The following is a 24,144-nucleotide window of genomic DNA, read 5'->3' as shown; positions in this document are numbered from 1 at the left end:
GAAGTCTGGAGGGAAGTTCTCTGAATTTAAGATTACAGTTTTGAAGTTTGGCATCTGCTACCACTTCAAGGATTAAGGATTTACTGCTCACTGGAATTCAATATTTAATATTCTAAAAACCATTCAGCTCCAGCTTGCAAATGAGTTAAATTAAAATAATACACAGACGTTCTCTCTGAGGCTGTGGTTTTTATTGGTAGCAACACTGATTAAGAAATTTCACTGTCTGGGCACGGTGGCTCACGCCTGTAATCCCAGCACTTTGTGAGGCCAAGGCAGGCAGATCATCTGAGGTCGGGAGTTCGAGACCAGCCTGACCAACATGGAGAAACCCCGTCTCTACTAAAAATACAAAATTAGCCAGGCATGGTGGCACATGCCTATAATCCCAGCTACTCAGGAGGCCAAGGCAGGAGAATCCCTTGAACCCAAGAAGCGGAGGTTGCGGTGAGCCGAAATCACACCATTGCACTCCAGCCTAGCAACAGAGTGAGACTCCGTCTCAAAAAAAAAAAAAAAAAAAAAAAAAGAAATTTTACTTGAGCCATACGTTCATGAGAGGTTCTAAATAAGCACACAGATAGTCTATTTCAGCCTTCATTTCCTACAAATACTGTATATAGAAGCAACTTTGTGTTTCTTTTGTCAAGATAAGACATTTGATTTACCTCCTTATCTTGCATTTAAATTTATTTCACAAGATGGACCTGTTTTCAGGTACCATAAACACCCATTTCTACTGGGTTTTCTTTGACTGCTGGGGAAACTGTGGACTGTGTCTGATGCACACATTTTATTGCATCTCCCCTGGCATGAGATTCATATACATTGGCATCTTCTCAGAGTGAAGTTGACTCTCTCTGTTTCCCTCTTCCAGAATTTCACTTGGCATATGGTGATTCCAAAACAGTTTGAGGCTCATTTTGCTTGGTTTTTGGCAATCTCAGCTCAGCCAGTTTCACTCTGAGAGATCTCCTGTTTGTTCCTTCATGAATGGCCACAGAAGCTTTTGCTCTTGGCTCTGCGTTCTAATAGCACCTCCTGCATGGTCTGTGGCAAAGCAATGCTTTGAAATATGCGTCCATACTATGTGGCTTTTCTTGCTGCAGTTTCTGTTCTTTTTTATTGTAGGATCGGGAGACTCACCACTAGAAGATGATGAAGTCGGGTATTCACACCCTAGATATAAAGGTGAATGCTTTGCTTATGTGCTAATGAGGACCTGCTGGTGCCAGGAGAACTTTCCTTTTTGCCTTGCGGGACAGATTGTAATAAAGTGACCAGACAACACATTTAAGTTCTAATTATCTATCAAGGAAAAAAAAAAAAATATATATATATATATATATATGCTCCCTTTTTTAAAAAAGGAAATCAAAATGCATTGGAAATCTCTGAAATGCTGACTTTCAGCATCCCAATGGTCATTTTATTCTCATAAGTTTCTTTACTGTCCTCACTTCTGCAAAGGCAGCTGTAGCTGATGAAAGTGAAAATCAAGCCTAATTCATACATTACAGCCAGAATCATCCAGAGTAAACCACCTAAGGTCAAATCTGGACCAAGTGCTGATAATGTACTAAGTTGAATGGGGAAGGAGAAAACTTGATTTTCATAAGCTCATTTCATCGTGCTCTTTCTGAGCCCAGCATGGCTCCTGAAATGGTATGTTAAAGTATGTTACTCAAATGAAACTTAATGATAAAGAACTCCGCCTCTACATATTCCCAGCAATCCACTCCCCAGCACGTATAAAAAGCCTAAACAAGAACCTTCTGTGCAGACTCAGGTAAGTATGTCCACAAATATTTCTACTGGTGAAACATTTCTCTGAAGCATAGGGAAACCTGGGAGAAATGAAGGTAAATTTAGAGATGCTTTCTCTCTGAATCTAGTTCCTCTTACAGTGGAGGAAGAATTTGAAAAAAAAAAAAAAAAAAAAAAAAAGGGTTAACAAAGTTTCACTGTGGCATTTTGCCCTGGAAATTTGTCCTAATTCCTGGGATGAGGACATGGCCCTTGTTTGTTGTGATGTGTCTCAGATACAGGAGAATCAGGGTAGGACTGGACAGCTTTTGACTGGAGATGTCTTTCAGTTGTTTTCTACACAAGTGAACAATATTTCCAATATAATGACTGGTGCCTGGTGCTTATGTGCAGATGTGCTTCCCATCACATACCACATTTTTTTGTGACATCTGAATGCAAATACTCATTCCTACCTATAGTTTCTATCTCCATAGCCTCAGGAATTAACCAATCAAGCAAAGCACAAATGCGTTAATCAGATGTTTGGGGTAAGGAAATGTTCTAATTCGCAAAACTTCTTAACTATTTATGAGTTTAGATTTTTTTTTCTTTGAGTCCCTTGTTGAAAAATCTTCCTAAAACACATGCATGCACAGATGACCCTTCACATCTACAGCAGGGGTTGCCTAGTGCCCTCAGGTCCTTGTTCTTCACATCCATCCTCACCTCACAGCATTGCAAATGTGACAGGTAGACCAGATGGCCAAAATGTGTGCTTGCCCTAGAACTTACCCTGAATGTTTAAGAGTAAATTTTCTTAGGGCATCGTTTCTATTGTCAGTTAAATTGCTTACTGGTAGCAATCATTTCAGTATGTATATCAAAGCATCATGTTGTACGCTTCATACAATAAAATTTGTTTTATTTATTATTATTATTATTTTTTGAGATGGAGTCTCACCCTGTCACCCAGGCTGTAGTGCAGTGGCGTGATCTTGGCTCACTGTAACATCCGCCTCCCAGGTTCAAGCGATTCTCCTACCTCAGCCTCCCGAGTAGCTGGGACTATAGACACACGCCACCACGCCCAGCTAATGTTGCATTTTTAGTACAGACAGGGGTTTCACTATGTTGGCCAGGCTGGTCTCGAACTCCTAACCTCAGGTGATCCACCCACCTTGGCCTCCCAAAGTGCTGGGATTACAGGCGTGAGCCACCGCACCCGGCCAAGTTTTTTTAATTTTAAAAGCTAGAGACAAGCCATTATTAAGTGAGGGTTTAGTTTTAGATCCTGAGGCCCCTGCACGGTGTCCAGCACAGAGTAAGTGTTTTTGAATTAAAGTAAAATAAGAGAGAAAATTAAATGTAACCAACATTTGTGGTGCTCCTGGTATGTGGCAAGCATGGCTTTTGATTCTTTTGCTTGGAATACCATCATATATTCATATTAATTGAGTGAGTTTGTGATGTATGTGTATGCAGGTCATATATATACATACAGTAGTTCCCCCTTATCTGCAGTTTCACTTTCCAAGGTTCCACTTACCTTCAGTCAACCGCAGCCCAAAAATATTAGATATTTTGAGAGAGAGACAGTACATTCACCTAACTTTCATTACAGTATATTGTTATAATTGTTCTATATTATTATTAGTTGTTGTTAATCTTTTACTATGTCTAATTTATAAATTAAACTTCATCATAGGTATGTTTGTATAAGAAAAAAACAGTACATATAGCGTTGGGTACTATCCAAGGCTTCAGGCATCCAATATCCCCCGTGGGCAAAGGGGGAGTACTGTATATCACAAATATATGTAGTACATACAGATTATATTAAAACCCTTAGAGGAAGGAAAATTTATTCAAGGAAGTTCTTTAGGCCTTGTGTGAGCTCCTACACGTTTATATCCACATGGTCAAATTTAATCAACTCTAGGTTAAGCCTTTAGGACATCACTTTTACCTAGAAAGTCCAGGGAAGATTACTTGAGTCTTGAGTTTAGGGCTCACTTGCAGCTGTCTGCAAAACATTATATGACGAAAGTATTAGCCAGGCCAGGCACGGTGGTGCATGCCTGTAGTTCCAGCTACTTGGGAAGCTGAGACAGGAGGATCACTTGAGCCTAGGAGGCCGAGACTGCAGTGAGCAATGATCATGCCACTACACTCCAGCCTGGGTGACAGAGTGAGACCCTGTTTCTAAAAAAAAAAAAAAAAAAAAAAAAGAGAAAGTATTAGCTGAAGGAAATGTGAAGGCAAAACTAAAACAGTGGTCTATGCATAAGACGTGGCCAGAACTGTTGGTTTTTGTAACCGAGGAGCAGTTGGAGGCATATCCTCAGAAGAGAATTCCTGGGAAAGTAAAACAGGGTCTGTCCTCCTTCCTGGCCACATGATGGCGGTCTTACCTCACTCACTGACAGCTCAGGTGCTGGGTTGGAGTGATGAGCCAGGCAGTTGCAGCGAAGTGGCTCCTATTCATGGCATTGAGAGCCCGGCAGGCTTTAGGGAACTCCTCACTGTTCCCCATCGATTATGGGACATTGGGGCAGTGGCTGCTGTAAGAACTTATCCACCAAGGAGCTAGTGTTGCCCTTATATTTTATGGATCTCAAAGAGAACATTTCAAAAGCACAGCAGGGAGGTTCTGATTGATTCATTTCATCCCAGCTGTGCTTTGGGCAACTATGAGACCAAAATCAAAACACCTGCAACTTTGCCATCTGGGGAGGTTGTCACCCTGTTATGTAAATGGAGCATAACTGGGGACACTTCTCTATGGAGAGCAATTGTTCTTTGCGTAATTCTCTATGGAGAGCAATTGTTCTTTAAGCCAAATTTATATCTTGTTACAAACACCTGGAAATTGTAGCATCATTTAGATTAATGCCAGTATGACAACATTTTAGAGAGAATGTGCATACAGCTCAGACGAAATCCAAATTAACCAATTATTGAATCCCCACCGCTATGTATGACATCAATTGCTCTTGAAAGAATTATTTATCTAAAAAATAAAAAATAAAAATCTTATGTACCTAGTTAAGGGAAATACTAAAAAGAACAAGCATTTATTGAACATATACGATAGGTACTGTGCTAGATGCTTGATACGCAATTTTTGTTTCATCCTTATAACAGCACTATGGCATAAGTATAGATATTGACTCAGAGAGGTTAGCTAACTTGTCTAAGATCACACAGTCAGTTATAGAGGAACTCAGATTCATGTTCAGGTATATCTGACACTTAGTCCCGTGATCATAACCTTTCTACCTGAAGACACCTAAGAAAACATGGGGCACTAATTGAAGGTCCAAAATTTGGAATGTAGCCAGCCTGGGACAGTAAGAGTAAGGGGACACATTTTCTGAAAGTGTCATTTCGTATTTGTCTCCTCTTTTGCTTCTGCTACTTGTAGATACCCCGTGGTGCTCCCCCATCAAGGTGAAGTATGGGGATGTGTACTGCAGGGCCCCTCAAGGAGGATACTACAAAACAGCCCTGGGAACCAGGTGCGACATTCGCTGCCAGAAGGGCTACGAGCTGCATGGCTCTTCCCTACTGATCTGCCAGTCAAACAAACGATGGTCTGACAAGGTCATCTGCAAACGTGAGTAGGCCAGCTCTGTGTTGGGTCCTCAGGGATGACCAGAGCCAAAGTTCTTTTGCTCTGAGATTGAGGATTTTCACTGAATATTGATGAGAAAAATTATCCTTATGAGCAGGGGGACACCAGGGGGATTCTAAGATATGGTGGAAGTGAGATGGCTCCTCTCAGAGGGAATGATATGATCAGCTGTTAGAGAAAAGGGGAGAGAAGATCATTGTTCAGAAAATGAGTTACATTTGTTCAGTTAGTGCTAGATCCTGAAGAGGTGTTGGGGATTTAGAAACAAATAAGACACACATGGGCCCTGACACGAAGAGGCTTTAGTAAGGCAGAAGTGTCAGCTGGGACATAAGTACAAGAAGGGTACAAAGTCAGGGACATATGGTAGCAGATTAAAGAAGTGTTCTGGCTGGGCGCAGTGGCTCATGCCTGTAATCCCAGCACTTTGGGAGGCCGAGGCGGGTGGGTTGCCTGAGCTCAGGAGTTCGAGACCAGCCTGAGCAACACGGTGAAACCCCATCTCTACTAAAATACAAAAAATTAGCTGGGTGTGGCAGCGTGTGCCTGTAATCCCAGCTACTCAAGAGGCTGAGGCAGGAGAATTGCTAGAACCCGGGAGGTGGAGGTTGTAGTGAGCCAAGATTGCGCCACTGCACTCCAACCTGGGCGACACAGCGAGACTCCGTCTCTTAAAAAAAAAAAAAAAAAAGTGTTCTCCCAAGGAGTGGGGCTTAGGGAGGCAGGAAAGAGTCACAGAAGAAGTGATGCTTATTTATGAAAGTGAGTGTGCCTCAGGGGAGATTAGAGGAGCAGCGTTTCAGGGGCTGGCTTTTAGCTTCATGACAAGTCATACCTCATTTGGAAAATTGCAAGTGGTACAGCATTGTTGAAGCACACTTTAGATGTCTTTGGTATTCAAAACAACCACCACTTTTTGAGCACTTATGGTTTGCCAAGAATTTCACATACATTTGATTTTTACAGTAATACTATCAATATGGGTGCCATTATGTTAACTTCGTTGTCAGGGAAACTGAGGTTTCAAGGCTGCAGCCATGTCATCAAGACTATGCAGACTCTGCAACTGGGTGACTGTAGTGGACAATCTCCTCTACCCAGATCTCCTCGATGCCTTTTACTAGTTGTGTGTATCCGGTACCCAGCTTCTGAGTACTTTGCTCTTAAAGACTTGGAACTTCAACCTTATTCAGAAGACTGCTCCTTCAGAGGACTGCTCCCGCTTGCTCTCTCTCTCTCTCTCTCGCTCTCACTCTCGTTCTCTTTTCACAAGAGAAAGCATCTCCTGTGAGCAGCCTGTAGCTGCCCAATGACTGACTGATAAAGAATTATGAAAGCTCAGCTTCCTTGCCTGGGGGCAGGACAGAATGAGCTGTCATTCACACTCCAGAGCTTCCCTATGGGATCAGGCTGCTGCTGACTTTGCCTGAGATCTCATCTCGCCTGGCTTTCTCCCCTTCCCTGTTCTGCTTTCCTCACACCCTCACTAGTCTCCCTGGGAGCACTTTCTTACTAAACCTCATGCACGTAAATCTGTATCTCAGAATCTGCTTCTGGGGAGCTCAACCTAAGATAGTGGCTTAGCTAGGTTGCTAACCCAAGCCAGTGTGACATGAAACTTTGTCTATTCTGTGTGACATAAAACCATCCATTGTTTCTTTTTTTTATGTTAAATATTTTACTCAGGATATCTTTATGTACTAAAAACAGATAACATTTAGAAATCTCATTATGGATACAAAACACTTGCCAAATTAGGGTGTGTTCTCATCACAGTCTGTGGCCTATGTAGCTAAAAAATCCCATAAAATATTCAAAATGTATGTAAAGTCTGGTCCCAAGAGAGTCACATTTTATATATTTTACTTTGTTGTTATGAGGCTGGTGTTATTTTGTGTGTGTGTGTGTGTGTGTGTGTGTATGTGTGTGTGTGTGTGATATATTTATCTAGCACTTGTTTCTGGGAAAGGCACTTAACATTTCTCCAAATCCAGGAAAATAATTCTGTAAAAACTTAAATTCCATTTGTTTTATTTATTTATACAGAGTTTTGTTCTTGTTGCCTAGGCTGGAGTGCAATGGCACAATATCAGCTCGCTGCAACCTCCGCCTCCTGGGTTCAAGCGATCCTCCTGCCTTAGCCTCCCGAGTAGCTGGGATTACAGGCATGCGCCACCACGCCTGGCTAATTTTGTACTTTTAGTAGAGATGGAGTTTCTCCATGTTGGTCAGGCTGGTCTCAAACCCCCGAAGTCAGGTGATCCACCTGCCTCGTCCTCCCAAAGTGCTGGGATTACAGGCGTGAGCCACTGCGCCCGGCCTTCTTATATTTAAATTAACTTTTCACCTCATGCTTTCAGGGTTTCTAGACTCTGAAATGAAACTATAGACAAAAACTAAGAAATGCTGAATATCTGATTTTCTCATTTTCAGAAAAGCGATGTCCTACCCTTGCCATGCCAGCAAATGGAGGATTTAAGTGTGTAGATGGTGCCTACTTTAACTCCCGGTGTGAGTATTATTGTTCACCAGGATACACGTTGAAAGGGGAGCGGACCGTCACATGTATGGACAACAAGGCCTGGAGCGGCCGGCCAGCCTCCTGTGTGGGTAAGAAAATGCCACAGCCCTCAGGAGGCACTTGCTTTGGGAGGAGCAGGGGGTGTTCATATCGTGGATTGTAAAGGGAGCATCACTATTCCTCCTGTAAGGCCTAAGCATGCAACTTTGCTTTCAGTAGCATCACTGGTTCTCTGGCTCAGCCCTAGATCTAACCTCAGTGTTTATCCTGGAGCTGACTTCGTAGCTGATGGCTTCCATCTGACTTTTGTCTTTTTCTTGGTTTGCTATTGAGGCAACTACAGGCTGGCAGAGATGTGGCATACTCCTGCTGATTTTAGTTCAGGGGCCTGAGCAAAGTTATTGACACTATAGGGACAGTCCAGTAGAGAACATCTATGTGTCTTTCAGCCCCAATGTAGTTCCTTTGTCATTGACTCTGGTGGTCAGCAAGCACTCAATTTGTTCAGCTGGAAGGGATTTGGATATTTTGCCTTACTCTGGGTTTGTTGGGCAGTGAGTGGTTCCCATGGTGTGGTCCTGGGAGCAGAAGCAGCAGTAGCATCTCCTGGTCTAAGAATGCAAATTTTCACCAACCCAACCCACCCCCACCACCTGCTGAGTCAGAAACTTTAGGGGTCAGGCACAGCACTTTGTTTTTTAATGAGCATTCCAGGGATTGTGAAGCACTCAAATAGAGAGCTACTGACCTAAGGCACTGCTTCTCAAACTTTACTGTGCAGGGAAGTCCTCTAGGGACCTTGGGAAAAATGCAGATTTAAATTCAGCAGGTCTGGGGTGGGGCCTAGGATTCTGCTAAATGATGCTTTAGGGCAAAGTTTCTGAACCTCAGCATGATGGACATTTGGGGCCAAATAATTCTTTGTTGTGGAGCCCTGTTTTTTTGTTTGCAGGATGTTTAGCAGCATCCTTGGATTTTATTCATTAAGTGCCAGTAACACTGCCCACAGGGGGCACCTCACAGATGTTGCTTTCAGTATCCTCCCTGTGATTAGCTATGTGCATAGCTCTTCAAAACAAACCAAAAAGAAAATTCAATCTACTCCCTCATATTGGAAGGGGCAGAGGTGATGGTGGGAGGAGAGAAGCTCAAAAATCGTTCTGCTAAGCAAGCTTTGGCAGAGTACTCTAGGGATCATACTGTTTAAATTTCCAGATTGTGTGCAACAATGGAAAGAAAATGCTGATTGTTCTCAAAAAGCAACAGCATGTCTTAAGCTGGACCAGATGCGCCTGGAACCTTCCCAGAGGGAGAGAGAATGAACCCCGAATTCAGGAGATTCATATTACAGTTTGTCAGAACAAGGTTCAGGCATATTTGGGAGAAGGAGGATTGTACATGCAATTAGATAGGGATGACAAAAAGGGGTACAGCGATCCACAAGAGAGCCTAGAGCTCCCAGGAAAAAAGAGAGAAATAGGCAAAGCAAGCAGGCAATTCTTTCTTTGATTTTCGTGACAGACAAGCTGAGGTTTGTCCCCAGTGAATTTTACTCCAGGGGTATTATTTGCTTTTTTGGCTTTAAATGTATTAAAATAGTTTAATAAATTTGTTTTTGTGTTGACAGGGGTAGGGGGTCCTTGAGCGTAACTCAGAACTTCAACCTATTTTAGGAGGTGACACATAGTGGCTAAGTAGTTCCCAGATTTCCACACAACCTTCAACAGTCTTGGCCAGAGCTGTGCTGAGTGGTGAGAAAGTTGTCCCAGTTATCTTCTAGACTGTGAGGGAAGAGAGAAGACTGGGCTTACTTTGGACTCTGAGGTGGTCAGTTCTGTGGTCTGGCTAATTTGAAGGTGCCACAAGTTAAAATTAATTCTCTTACACAGACCATACTCTGGCAATGGGCTGAAATTCATGGTTATTTCAGAAACAGATATAGATAAAAATAAGTCAATGTAGGAGGAAAAAAAAATACTGCAAATTGCAGGAGGGTAAAGTCTTTGAAGAGACACAACCTCCATTGATCTGGAAGAAAATAAACCTTAGAATGTAACCACTATTGTTTTTGGGGGATATTTTTCTTTCTTTCCATTTTTAGTTATTTTTGGTTATGTTGGCATTTAGATAGAACAATGGACAGTTGGAATCACAACAAGTCCTCATGTAGAGACCAGATTTTGAGTAGACACATGATCTCTCCTTTAGACCAACACTTCTTCCTAGGCCAAAACAGGAAGAAAACAAATTAAAGATACTTTAAAAACCATGGACAATGAAAAACCAGCAAAGGTCTTTTGACATGCAGAGAGTATCCATTTAATTACTTTAACAAAAGACAATGTACAAACTTTCCTTTTTGCCCCGTGGAACGGATTGTAATAAAGTGACCAGACAACACATTTAAGTTCTAATTATCTATCAAGGAAAAATATTTTTAAATAAATGTATTTTATATTTTGCTCCCTTATTTTTTGTTTTCTACAGGGTAGAATAGGTGATTTATTAACACAAATGAAATTCTGGAGTAAAAAATTTCGGAGATGTAATATATGGAAATTGATGGCTTACATTTCTTGTGTTCCAGCTGTGTCACAGCTAGTTTACCTAATGACCCATAGGAATGGGATCATTGCATTATTGCTGGGCTGCACTGCATTATTCAGTTGATGTAAACATCAGTAGGGCTAAGAATAAATGTATCCATGCATTGTTGCAAATGATGTTAAATTGTGCTAAATTCTTCCTGGGTTGACAAATACACATTCTTTCACAAACTTTCAGAGGCTAGTTTCAGTTAAAACAACTTGATTGACTGAGATACTGATTCACTTTTTCCCTTACATGATTTGTCAGTACAAACATAACAGGTCAACTTTTAGTGGCCCTCTAATATAAATGTATCACCAATGAATTTTTATTTGGGCTTCTTTCTTGTGAAGATGTTGACTTTTAGAGATGAGGTCTCATTATGTTGCCCAGGCTGGCCTCTTGCTATGTCGTCCAGGCTGGTCTTGAACTCCCAGGCTTAAGTGATCCTCCCACATCAGCCTCCTGAGTAGCTGGGGCTACAGGCATGAGCCACCACACCCGGCTATGATCATGACTTTTAAATGTGGATTTCATTGTCTCCCTTCTTGCCTCTTTTGTCTGTTTTGGAAAGTTCTCTGGATTTTTGTATGGTGCCAAACAGAGGAAACCACTTCCCAGAGCCATCCACAGAGATTACACTCTGGCTGGGGGAAGCAAACAACTGGATGAGTTTTCAATGGCCAGGTTTGTTCTGCATTTGGCAGTCACTCACTTCCTATGCCCCCTTGAAAAGAACTCTTCCTTTCTCTATCACCAAAGTCAAACTATTTTATATTTGCATCAGCGATCTGTTGCTGCACAATAGACCACCCAAAACTTAGTGGCTCCAAACAACTATGTTATTGCTCAAAGATTCTATGGGTTGGAAAGTTGGGCAGAGCTCTGTGGGGACAGCTCATCTCTGCTGTATGTGGTAATGGCTGAGGTGACCAAGTGAAGCTGGAGGATTCAAGATGGCTTCTTGAATCCACTCACAGGTCTGGTACCTCTGTTGGGAAAAGTTGTACTGACTGCGGTCTGGCTGAGTCTGTTTCTCTCTCTCTCTCATTTATAATTTCTCATCCTGATTACATGGCCTCTCCAGTCAATTGGACTTCTTTAGATGGCAGCTGGCTTTTAACATAGTGAAAGCAGAAGGCACCAGATTCTTTGAGGGCCTAGGTCTGGAACTGGCACAGGGTTACTTCCCTTGCATTTTATTGTTATCTGTTGGGCAAGACATTGTCCTTTTTAGCTTCTTCCTTATTTCCACTACCTACCTGGTTAGTTGTGTCAAGGATTTCCAAATAAATAGTTCAGCTTCAGCTGGGTGCTGGTGGCTCATACCTGTAATCCCAGCACTTTGGGAGGCTAGGACAGGCAGATTGCTTGAGCCCAGGAGTTCGATTCCAGCCTGGGCAACATGGCAAAACCCTGTCTCTACAAAAATAAATAAATAAATAAATAAAATTAGCTAGGCATGGTGGTGCATGCCTGTAGTCCCAGCTACTTGGGAGGCTGAGGTGGGAGGATCACATGAGTCTGGGAGGTCAAGGCTGCAGTGAGCCACTCCTGGGTGACAGAGTGAGACCCTGTCTCAAAAAAAAAGTTCAGCTTCTTAGATAAATAGTAGTTGATACAATGCAATATATTTGTTTCTCATATTTTATATGCACAGAGAAAACTAGAGCACAGAGAAGGGAGACAGTTTGTCAGATGTCTCCAATGAATGTGGCAGAGAGCAGAGGCCAGAATTTTCACTGAAGGTTTCAAGATTTTTATATAATTGCAGGCATCCTAATTCAACAGGGGATAGTAATTATGTTTCTATAGTAACTTTGTTCCTTTCATTCATGGAAATGTATAACTTATAAAATGCTATCGGGGACAAGTCTGGGTAATAACAGGCTTAGGTCTCTGGAGCATCAGCTGAAGGGCAGACCAGCTGGTCTCACCAGCTGAGAGAGAAGGCAGCTGCTTGAGGATGTGTCAGGATCAAGTCCTGCGGAGGCTCTTCAAGGGTTCGTGGGGAAGCTATGACAGACCATCACAAAACAGTATGTGTGCAAAGGTTGGCGGAAAACACTAGGTCAGCAGCAGGCAGATACACAAAAGGGTTTGGTTTATTAAAATAACTTTAAAATATGTAATGGCATTTAAAAATCCCAGACCACAAAGAAATTCCAAAAGAGAGGAAATGCTTCTTCCCAGTCTATAAATGGGGATGCTAATAGCACTGCGTAGTCTAATGGGTGGTTGTGCAAATTCAGTAAAATAATATAGGGAGGGTACTTAGCTTGGGGTGGGCATGTAGGAAGGATTCCTCCAATATTAGTTATTATTTGTAATGATTTATTTCTTCCTGTTTCTTCTTTGGAAGAGGACTGTTTCTGAAAAGCTAGGCCAGTTCAGCTGATCATTGTTAGCTAGAGATAAGCTGGCTTTGGGAAACTCTGAGACTCTTCACCCAGATAACCTATCTTGGAGCCTGTGTGCTTACACTGTTAGTACATCTAGATACAGAAAACAAACAACAATGTATCATCCAGACATTTAGTTTACCTGACAGAGACTAAGTTGCTTTTCACTCTGACCACGCTGCTCCAAGAAAATATGGTAACACAATGTAATTTTACATTGAAATCTGTATGCTAATAAATATACTTTCTATAATGTAATTGCCAGCTATATTTGACCAGCAGGGGGCAGTCATTATATACTTGTCTTTCTGTGAAATGTTCATCTGAATTATAAGTTTGTCTTCTATCACCTATCATAGTAAAAAATTAAATTTTTTTTAAAAACGTAACAACTGAGTATAAACATCTTGAATGCATTTAAAGCATCTTCCATTTCATCATAGTATTTGTATACTTTATTTTATCAATTCTGAGAAGCATATTTTTTCTACCTTTTAATATCCCTGAAATAGGGATGCATTTCACAGTTAGGAGTGACTTAGATTCAACAAAATATGGTGATTATTCAATTTAGGATTGGTGCATTAAGGCTGTTAAGTTCACACCCCATTGAAGCATGACATAGAATGAAAATGAATTTGGATAGCTGAAGGCAAAATTGTTTAATAAGTTATTCGTAACTTCTTACCCTAAATAAAATGAGAAATTATTAGACAAGACACAGGAGAAAGTATATAAAGAATTTTGCTTGGTGCGTTTAGTCTCTCAAAGACATCTGTCATTCAGAATCAAAAGGACATTTAACTTTCGTTAAGGCAGTAATAGCACTTAATACCTATCAGTTGATATGTAAAGTAACATGAAGCTGAATGTCCTTAATTTGCTATGCCCTCTTTAAATACATTCTCTACCTGTTCAGAAACATTAAGTAGAATTTGCAGAAATTTGAACTTCCTCTTGTGATTTCACTTCAGCTATAAGATGAAATACAACCCAGTGTAGAGTTGACATCTCATTTACTTTGAGCCCTCATTAACCACCCATCCTTGTTATCACTATCGAGGCAGAACTCCTATTACCAGGTAGAGAAACTACTTGGAGAAATTTGGGAGGCTTTTGGAGGTCCAGAGCCACAGTAAAACTGCTGTCCCAGAACGCAAAACCATAAGTGTAGTTCAGTAGCAGTTCAAGGGGAGGGTGGACCCAGGCAGACCATTGCCTATTTTAAGATATTAAGCAATATGTTGATAATAGATAGCAGGAAGAGAGAGAGCTTGTTCCGGTGGCAAGTGCTCTGACTTAGATTGTAATTCACAGTGCCATTATCTACATGTGTCGTCTTAAATAAATCACTTAAGTTCTTTGAGACTCAGTTTGCACATCTGTAAAATGAGAGAGTTGGGCGGCTCCTCTACACCTCCATACCATTCACTTTTACCTTGCCTGGGGCATTGCCATTTTCTACCTCATGTTATATTTCATGTGTGGTAATGTAATCCCCCCAATGCATGGCACATTCTCTAAGATGTCAGGAGCACATGATTCTCTTGCCTTTGTGCACCCCCAACCCCGGCAGTTGGAATGAAGCCTTGGATAAGATTGGTACTCATGAAAAATTTGTTGCCTTGAATTGAATCTGACTAGATAATACCTAGAGTGCCTTTCTCTAATATTCCATGATACTGTCTTCAAAGCAGGAAGTACTCACTAAAGCCAAATGACTTCTAGTTTCAGCTGGGTAACTGCCATGTGGCCTTCGGTAGGCAGAGTTTGGAAGCATGGGGAGGAAAGGCTGTAACTAATGAATTACCCACAGGACACCTCGCAAGGCCAGTTGATTGCAGGTTTAGCCCTGCAAATGTGAGTATTTAAACAATCTTCAAAACTTAGCAGGAGAGTAAAAGCATTATGAAGGGAGAAAAGGGGAATATATAGGGTGAACAAACTCTTTGAAAATGGAGAATACCCAGAGGCTTTGGTATTTTAAACTTTGGGTGTTGAACCCCAGTTTGACTAGATATTTCTTGATGATGATGAGAATGGTTTGGTTATATTTTCAGATATGGAACCTCCTAGAATCAAGTGCCCAAGTGTGAAGGAACGCATTGCAGAACCCAACAAACTGACAGTCCGGGTGTCCTGGGAGACACCCGAAGGAAGAGACACAGCAGATGGCATTCTTACTGAGTAAGTGAAACTTGGCAGATAAAATGATGCTGTCTCTTTTATGTGAGATGTTTACTACCCAGAGTAGGGGAGTGTATATATGCTGGTCTATTTATGCTTTCAGATGTGGTCCCCCTGGTCACTACCTAACATACTATATATGTCACCTATGTATTTGTTGATTGCCTGTCTCTATTATAATATGTTCACTGCTATGTCCTTAATGCCCAGAACTGTGCCTGGCACATAGTTAGCACTCAGTAAATCCTTACTGAAGGAAAAAAGAGAAATAAGGGGTGGTGAATGATGTGATTATTATGCATTGCATGCCTGTATCAAAACATCTTGGCTGGGTGCGGTGGCTCATGCCTGTAATCCCAGCACTTTGTGAGGACGAGGCAGGCGGATCACTTGAGGTCAGGAGTTTGAGACCAGCCTGGCTAACACGGTGAAACCCCATCTCTACTAAAAATACAAAAATTAGGCAGGTATAGTGGCACACACCTGTAATCCCAGCTACTCAGGAGGCTGAGGCATGAGAATCGCTTGAACCCGTGAGGCTGAGGTTGCAGTGAGCCAAGATTGCGCCACCGTGCTCCAGCCTGGGTGACAGAGTGAGACGCCATCTCAAAAAAAAATTAAAAAAAAACAACTCATGTACCCCATAAATATATATACCTACCATATACTCACAAAAATTAAAAATAAAAAAAAATTAAAAGAAGGGGTGGTGAGAAGAAGGGAAGGAGGAACAGAAGGGGAAAGAGGAAGCCAGCTGGTTAATTTAGGGATAGAGCCACCCCTATTGCCTGCCCAGGCAGACCCTACTCATGCCCCCAGGCCATTACCTGCACTGGGAAGCTGTCTGTGTCTCCCAGGTGGTGCCAGAGGCTATCGCTCTTGTGCTCTGTGAGTACAGTTTAGTGCAGAACTTTTTCACCCCTTGTTTTTTGGCTGTATTTATCTCTTTCAAAGCTTTTTAATTTATTTTTAAAACTCCTGATCATATCGAACACTTACAGATGCTTATTTAAAAAAAGAGAAGGTATCTTCTGCTTTCTTCCCCACCTCTACCCCATTCTCCTGGACCAATTTCATTCATAGTTTGACATGTATCTGAGTTGCTTTTTGTTGGTATGTTTGTTTTACCAACCACAATGAGAAGCACTGTTAAGAAGCTTTTAAAAATGGGTGGATCCCTTTGTGAGGGTTAGCTATGTGTTGTTCTAATCTAGCATTTGGGCCTGTACCCCTGCAACTGTTTGGTTGGCTTTCATATTCCCTGGAGACCACTACTTCATGTTAGCACATTCATATCTGTGCCTTAAAGTTTACGGGCATATTAGAGTTCCCCACTGAGTTTTCATCTGTAGATGAAAGGATACCTCTAGCTTATCTCCTGGTGATCCATAAAGCAAGAAAAGACTTTCTAGAATCATATCAACCCAGGCTGTGCATGACAAAACATTTTTACACAATGATTAGCAATAACAGTACAGTTTCTAGTGAGAGGAGGCAGGACATTTTGTTCCTACATTCCAATAATCTTCCCCCAGTGCCTCATCTAGCTTAAGTAATATTACTAGTTATGCTCTCCCATTGTAACTTCTCAAAGATAAAGTTTGACCATTAAAAAATTATTTGCTGTCACATACACATCCCACAAATCCCTTTGGAGAAAATGTAGGCAATCAGAATTGAAAAGTAAGTTGACGTAATCAGGGATTGGGTTTTATTTACCTTTGACTCTTCAGGGTCTAGCACAATGCCTGGCCCAGCCCCTAGCACATAGTAGGTTTTTAGATTTTTGCAGCTCTGACTGTTGTTGAAAAATCCTGTGTGATAAACACAAAACATCAAGCCATCAGATGACTCTATTTGTCTACAAGCTTTGTGAGAATACCTTGTTCTTTTTGTGGGTAACTTGCGTAATATGGTTAGGAGTGTTACATTTTATTTGATTTTTTTTATTTTTTGAGACAGATTCTCACTCTGTTGCCCAGGCTGGAGTGCAGTGGCACGATCTTGGCCCACGGCAACCTCCGCCTCCCAGGTTCAAGCGATTCTCCTGCCTCAGCCTCCTGAGTAGCTGGGATTACAGGTGTGCACCACCATGCCCTGCTAATTTTTGTATTTTTAGTAGAGATGGGTTTTTGCCATGCTGGCCAGGCTGGTCTTGCACTCCTGACCTCAGGTGATCTGCCTGCCTCGGCCTCCCAAAGTGCTGGGATTACATTCATGAGCCACTGCACCCGGCAGCATTGTTACATTTTAAAACAGCATCTCAGTATTCTCCTGTCCCTTTGTTCAGAGCAGCTGTCTGCTTCCAGAGTTCTACAGCCCAGAGGCCAGAAAGGCTTAGAGCAGGATGCGATGGGAATGCACTCCAACAGGATGAGGAGTTCAGAGAAGGCTGTCTTGTTCCCTTTTCGCTCTCACTTGGGCTCCTTGCTGCCCTGGCATTTCTCCTATTACCGCTTCCACCATTTCCTATCCAAGCTACTGCTCTATCGCTCCCTTGTGAGGGAGAAGGTTCTAGTGTTAAGCTCTGAGAGAGGTGCTTCTTGTGAGTTCCCTTATTTACTCCTTCTGTTATTTGCATGTCACAGGCGAAACAAAGTGTCAGAGAAGTTACATCCGCTTATATTTGAAGTGTCACTCCTCTCAGGTTTATCTGAATTTAAATTGTGCTTTCTAAAGACCTTAAAGCATCTAAAGCCAACAGCAGCATGTCTCAAAATAGTGGGATTTCTGACATTTTCCCAAGACCCCTCTCTCATACCTGGTAAACAGCCACCTCACCCACCTACATGTAAGGCTTTCCTCAATGGTGACAATGATAATTCCACATGTTCATTATTAGCAAATATTCTCATCATTCCCAGAACTGTAGGGAGATGGGGAATTATATGTATATTGAAAAACAGAACATGGATTTTGATCATGCTATACTTATTGGTGTTCTAATTAGGCAGCCAAGAAAAAAGATAAACTCACCCTAGCTGTATGACCTTGGGCAAGTTCTTTAGCCTTTTTGTGCCTCAGTTTCCTCATCTGCAAATCAGAGATAATACTACCTACCTAATAGGGTTGTTTGATTAAATAAGGAGGGTTAAGTAAATATATGTAAAATGCCTAGAACCATGCCTAACATGTAAGGTTTGTGTAAGTGCAAAGAACACTTTTCGTCATTATTATTATGTTATTAGGATAACCAAGGAATCATAGAGAACTTGCCTTTAGGTCTCCACTGTCCCAGATAGAAAGAACAGAGAAAGTTCTAGCACCCCCACCCCTCCTCCGCAGGCCCAAATTGCCAGTGACTGCTTGGACTATATTCTCTAATGATTTTCCTCACAGAAAATTCCCTCGTCTTCCCAACAGTGAGGCAATTCAGGTCCCCCCTGGAACAAGAGTGAGATTGAAGGAAAAGACTTGGGCCCTGCATTTTTCATCCTCCCTCTCCCCTCTACCCACTTCCCTACTATTGTACCCTTCAGCAAGAAAAAAGTCTAAGCTTCCCAGTAGTTTGGTTCTTCCATTTTCTGGTCACAAACTGCTCTTCTAAAACAGACTAAAGCTTAGGAGATGCTATTCTTCAAGAAATTTTTGTTCTACTTAAACTGGTCCAATGGTTGCCCCTCAGTCTCTCCATGTCCTGTAAAGAGTAGGGGGTCGTCACTTGCTTGTCAGATCCATAATGTCATCTTTCCTGTTTCTGATTTTTTTTCTCTAAGTGTCATTCTAAAAGGCCTCCCCCCAGGCTCCAACTTTCCAGAAGGAGACCACAAGATCCAGTACACAGTCTATGACAGAGCTGAGAATAAGGGCACTTGCAAATTTCGAGTTAAAGTAAGAGGTAAGAGTACTGCTTATTGGCTTCCTCACCCCCCCCTTTAGAAGAGCAAAGGGAAGCACGTCCTCAAGCCAGAACTCTCTCAAGTGCCTACTGTGGTGGGAGACTTGCCAGCTTTAGATTAGCCTCTAACGAGGCTTGGGGAAGTGCCCTATCTTAATGCCTGAATTTCATGATACACATCCAGATGGGTGTCAGTGTTGCCAGATTATTTAAGGAGTTCCCAGGACTAGTCTTACAGGAGCCCGTAGCTGACTGTCCCAGAAGAATATTATTCAATAATTTTTCCATCCCTGAGCTTAGGTGACCAGCTGAAGCCTGTGCATCTACACCAGGGTGAATAGGAGCCCCCTAATTTGGGCCACCAGGAGAACATGTTTTTAGTGTTCTAGTACCATTGGTATGAAAGAAAATGATTTTAAGGATTATTTTATGCCTGATGGTTTGGGCAACTAATTGCTAACCATCTTTACTCCTTATTCTTCTGGACTTCACTTCCTCATCTATAGCACTAGGGGCGAAACCAGTTGATATCAGTGGTCTCATTGGCATGGATGGTGACCATTTCAAGACTCAATCACTGGCCAAATAGTCATCCCTCCTCCCTCACTCATTTCACAGGCTGATGTAGAAGCCTGATTGCAAAGCTGATGCCTCTGCATCCTCACCTTTTCTGCTTACTCTGTGGATGGGAGCTCAGCACTGAGACCCCTCTGGACTTGTGTCCCTACAGTCAAACGCTGTGGCAAACTCAATGCCCCAGAGAATGGTTACATGAAGTGCTCCAGCGACGGTGATAATTATGGAGCCACCTGTGAGTTCTCCTGCATCGGCGGCTATGAGCTCCAGGGTAGCCCTGCCCGAGTATGTCAATCCAACCTGGCTTGGTCTGGCACGGAGCCCACCTGTGCAGGTAGGTATGCAGCCCCTCCAGCCTGCAGCAGAACCTGTAAACCCCTTGGTTCTTGATTCCAGTGCAAGAGCGGTTTCCCTTCATATACTTTGAGAAGTTCATGGCCATCCCTCTTTATCTGAGTGGATGAACATAGTCCCTAGATCCCTGCTGCAGCTCATCTCATCTGCCATCCATCTTGCCTCTGCCTATCCTCTAATTTCCCTTTCATGTCCTCTAAGGAAGAAGCTCAAGGTAGGAACCTAGGGCCAGCCTTTGGTGACATGAATCAGCAAAATTTGCTCTAGTTTCCTTTGTTCTAGAAATGTAAGGATCTTATAAAGCTAGTACATTGCCATGTAGAGACAATATCATACCTGCTTTGCATCACTGGCATGAAAGTTACATAGACCTTGGGCATTTGGAATCTTTCGTCCTATATAAAATGAAGAAAATAATACCTCATCTACCTCTTGAGTTGTAGTAAGGATTAAATGAGGTCATCTGTGGAACAGTGGAATAGAGCAGTGCCTGGTACAGGCAAAGCCTTATGCCAGCTCTTATTCCTGATGAAGAAAAATTGGGCTGGGTAATGAGTCTGAAACTTGGACTAGCCAGAAAATTATGGATGTATCTCTTGTTTATAGACTTCTCTTTTTCTCATTTCCTGGTACCCTTTCATCTTTATCACTTTCTTTTAATTGAAGCCCCCATTTAGAGTTAAGTGACAGAGAGACATATATACCATCAGCTAAATGCCTGAGATTCTTCAATTTCATGTATTAAAGTAGAAAGAACACACCTATTATAGACTCCCTACCTAAGGACTTCATGCCCACCATGTTGGCATTAAGGCCTGGGGTGTGGTGTCTAACAGGCTCCTAGACCTATGTGGTCCAACATGGTAGCCACTAGCTATGTGTGGCTACTAAGCACTTAAAATGAGGCTATTCTGAATTGAGATATGCTGTAAGTGTAAAATATATACCAATTTCAAAATCTTAGTGTGAAAAAGAATATAAAGTATCTTAATTTTTTATATTGATTACATGTTGAAATGAAATATTGGATATATTGGGTTAGATAAAACATAAAATAATTTCTACCTATCTCTTTATACTTTTTGTTTGTTTGTTTGTTTGTTTGAGATGTAGTCTCGCTCTGTTGCCCAGGCTAGAGTACAGTGGCGCGATCTCAGCTCACTGCAACCTCCGCCTCCCAGGTTCCAGTGATTCTCCTGCCTCAGCCTCCCGAGTAGCTGGGACTACAGATGCATGCCACCACGCCTGGCTAATTTTTTGTATTTTTAGTAAAGACGGGGTTTCACCGTGTTAGCCAGGATGGTCTTGATCTCCTGACCTCGTGATCTGCCCGCCTTGGCCTCCCAAAGTGCTGGGATTACAGGTGTGAGACACTGCGCCTGGTCTCTTTACACTTTTTTAATGAGGCAACTAGAAAATTTAAGATTAAATATAGTGGCTTACATTGTATTTCTCTTGACCAGAGCTATCCTAGACTCTGAGTCCCTGGGGCAGGGAAGAGGGCAGGAAAGAGGGCAGGAACTGTGTATCACTCAGTGTGACATCCTAGTACCTAGCATAGAGCTTGGCACATGGCAGGCACTCAGTATATAATGGCTGAATGAATGAATGTGTGAATGAACAAATACTTCAATGCAAACCTAAAATGTGAAATATGAAAACCAAGATTATAAATCATACATGGCATCTACTAGTTTTTCTCATATTATTTCTTCTCTGGGGCTAAGCCTTTTGCTTGCCTATGTATACAACATCCTTCATTTACCTTGAACAGCTGGAATTAGTTGTCATTTATTTGCTTAAAGGGAAGACCTATTATAAAACTGCCTTGTCCCATGTCCTCTGTGCCTGTGTTGCTTGCTCTGTGGCCTTTGTGCCCCACATTGCTTTGTCCCTTCTGCACCAAGGAGGCAGACTTCAGAGATTCTGAGCCATTCCAAAGCCAGCCTGGTCATTGCCCATTCTCTTACCCTTCTGCCTCTCTGCACCCCTTTCCCCAGCAGATACTGTGGTGCTTGGCCCATACGCCTTTCACATTCCCATCTATGTTCAAAAGGCTACTTACTGCAATTAACTGGGTCTCTCTGTCTGAGGGCATTTCTTTCCTGGCTATGAAAGCATTGTCAGCCCATGCACAGAGCCAGCTGGAAGTGATGGAGAGTTAGTGCCCCAGAAGCAGCCCTCAACAATGGTGGAGCAATTGTATAAATACTCCAGTTCCCTCCAGTGGGTTAATTCTGGAGGTATGTTGTATATCATCTCCTAGAGTTTCCCAGTGGGAGTGAGTTCCAAATGCCCACAGCAATAACTTGCTTGATAACCAATTGGTATTGTTTTCTTTCCTTCACTGTCTCACTTCCTGACATAAACAGAATAATGGTCCACCAAAGATGTCCACATCCTAATCCCTGGAACCTGAGAATATGTTACCTTACATGAAAAAAGGGACTTTACAGATGTAATTAAGTTAAGGATTTTGAGATGGGAAGAGTATCCTGGATTACCCAGTGGGCCCAATGCAGTCACAAGCCTTCTTATATAAAGGAGGCAGAACTGATGTCAGAGTCATAGAAAGAGACGATGGAAGGAGAGGTCAGAGAGAAGAGAGATTTGAAGATGCTACACTGCTGTCTTTGAAGACTGAGGAAGGGACTACTAGCCAAGGAATGAATGTGGCGTCTCGATGCTGAAAAAGACAAGAAATCAGATTCTCCCCTAGAACCTCCATGGGAACACAGCCCTGCCAACACCTTGATTTTAGCTCCATGAGACCAGGATGTTTTAGATCCTGACCTGCAGTATCTAAAAGAATAAGTTTGTATTATGTTAAGTCACTAAGTTTATGGTGATTTGTTACAGCAGCAAGAGGAAGTGAATATACTTCCTCACTCCTCCACAGGTGCTTCTTGGGACTGCCTCCCAAATAAACTATTTACACTTGAATCCTTATCTCAGGGTTTACTTCTTACACAAATGGTTCTGTGTGTTATCACAGGCTCTGCTGATCCAGAACAAGTAGAAGGTTTCTGACCCATGTGGCCATTTCTGATTACAGCCATGAACGTCAATGTGGGCGTCAGAACGGCAGCTGCACTTCTGGATCAGTTTTATGAGAAAAGGAGACTCCTCATTGTGTCCACACCCACAGCCCGAAACCTCCTTTACCGGCTCCAGCTAGGAATGCTGCAGGTGAGTCCTCGAGGCAGGGCCAAGGTGGGAGGGAGACCTTTAACAGGAAGGGCCCAGCCATTTCACTAAAAGCAAAGGCCAGATTCAGTGCCTAATCCACTTACAGTGAGTTTCAGGAACTGGCACTTTAGAGCTACCACCATTCATTTCTGGTTCTGGGCCATAACCTGATTAACATTCACTCCTTAGAGTTAACCCAATCGTTTTCCAACTAATGATGTTTGTCTGTCTTCATTAGTAAGTCTAATTGACATGCTGTCCAGGCCTAGCCACAGAACAATTGTCTTTGCTGAACCTGTGCAGGATATGCCTGGCTGGAAGCAATCAGTTAGCTGCCTGCCCACATTTTTCTCCAGGGAATTTCTTTGAGTCAGAGGGTGACAGCCATTTTTTTTTAGAAAAGTGGTTCTCAACGTGTGATCCATGGACCGGACCAGCAGCATCAGCATCACCTGGGAGCTTGATAGACATGCCAATTCTCAGGGCCCCTCCCAGACCTACTGTGTCAGAATCTACACTTTTAACAAAATCTCCAGGTGATTCCTAAGCACTCTGAAGTTTGAGGGTCACTTTTCTGGGAAATGTGTCCTTCTCAGCTGTGTAAATTTTGTAGCTACTAAATGAGACAACCAACATCTTGGGTGTGTGGGGAAGGATGACTAGAAACTGTAAGGCTCAAACTAGAAGTTGCTTGCTTTTGTCCTGAGGCTGGTTTGCAAAAGAGTGGCCAACTTCACTGAATACTAAAGAGGCAGGATGTATGCTGTGCCATGGATACAGTGCTGCACATTTTTTTGAGACTATTTTATTCATTTATTACAGTGGATAGAACTAAGTGCTTAGAACAGTCTTGATTTAATCAAAGGCTACAATTTACTTCTCATGTCAGCATTAATAAAATGGATAATAATAAGTCTCTTTTCACTCTTCCCACGTACTTGAAGAATTGCCTATGAACTCTGAAGAGCCATATAAAATTTGTGTGAGCTCCCTTGATAGGAATGAAATTCATTGCATCTTTATCCCTGGTCCCCACCAGCTTACCTCCCCTTGTATCTCCTTGTCCAAGCCAGGGGCTTGCTCTTCAGAGAACACAAGCTTATAC

The 24,144-nt window shown here is 42.3% G+C and overlaps 1 protein-coding gene across 3 annotated transcripts in view; it reads left to right on the top strand.

Annotated features, from left to right (window-relative positions):
• Positions 1–24,144, top strand: part of SRPX (sushi repeat containing protein X-linked) — a 75,410-nt gene that overhangs the window by 44,838 nt on the left and 6,428 nt on the right. For 2 of the 3 annotated variants that reach the window (XM_054473095.2, XM_063660201.1), the window contains exons 2-8: positions 1,132–1,191; positions 5,174–5,365; positions 7,817–7,993; positions 14,956–15,082; positions 18,799–18,920; positions 19,651–19,830; positions 22,906–23,039. In XM_054473095.2, the coding sequence (XP_054329070.1) occupies positions 1,132–1,191; positions 5,174–5,365; positions 7,817–7,993; positions 14,956–15,082; positions 18,799–18,920; positions 19,651–19,830; positions 22,906–23,039 (992 nt within the window). The remainder of the gene's footprint in view (positions 1–1,131; positions 1,192–5,173; positions 5,366–7,816; positions 7,994–14,955; positions 15,083–18,798; positions 18,921–19,650; positions 19,831–22,905; positions 23,040–24,144) is intronic. The other variant, XM_054473096.2, reaches the window with a different exon arrangement.

This window comes from Pongo pygmaeus, chromosome X (genome assembly GCF_028885625.2).
Source record: "Pongo pygmaeus isolate AG05252 chromosome X, NHGRI_mPonPyg2-v2.0_pri, whole genome shotgun sequence".
Classification (NCBI taxonomy): Eukaryota; Metazoa; Chordata; class Mammalia; order Primates; family Hominidae; genus Pongo; species Pongo pygmaeus.
The sequence above is the reverse complement of the archived record's forward strand: the minus strand, read 5'-3'. Positions and strand labels throughout refer to the sequence as shown.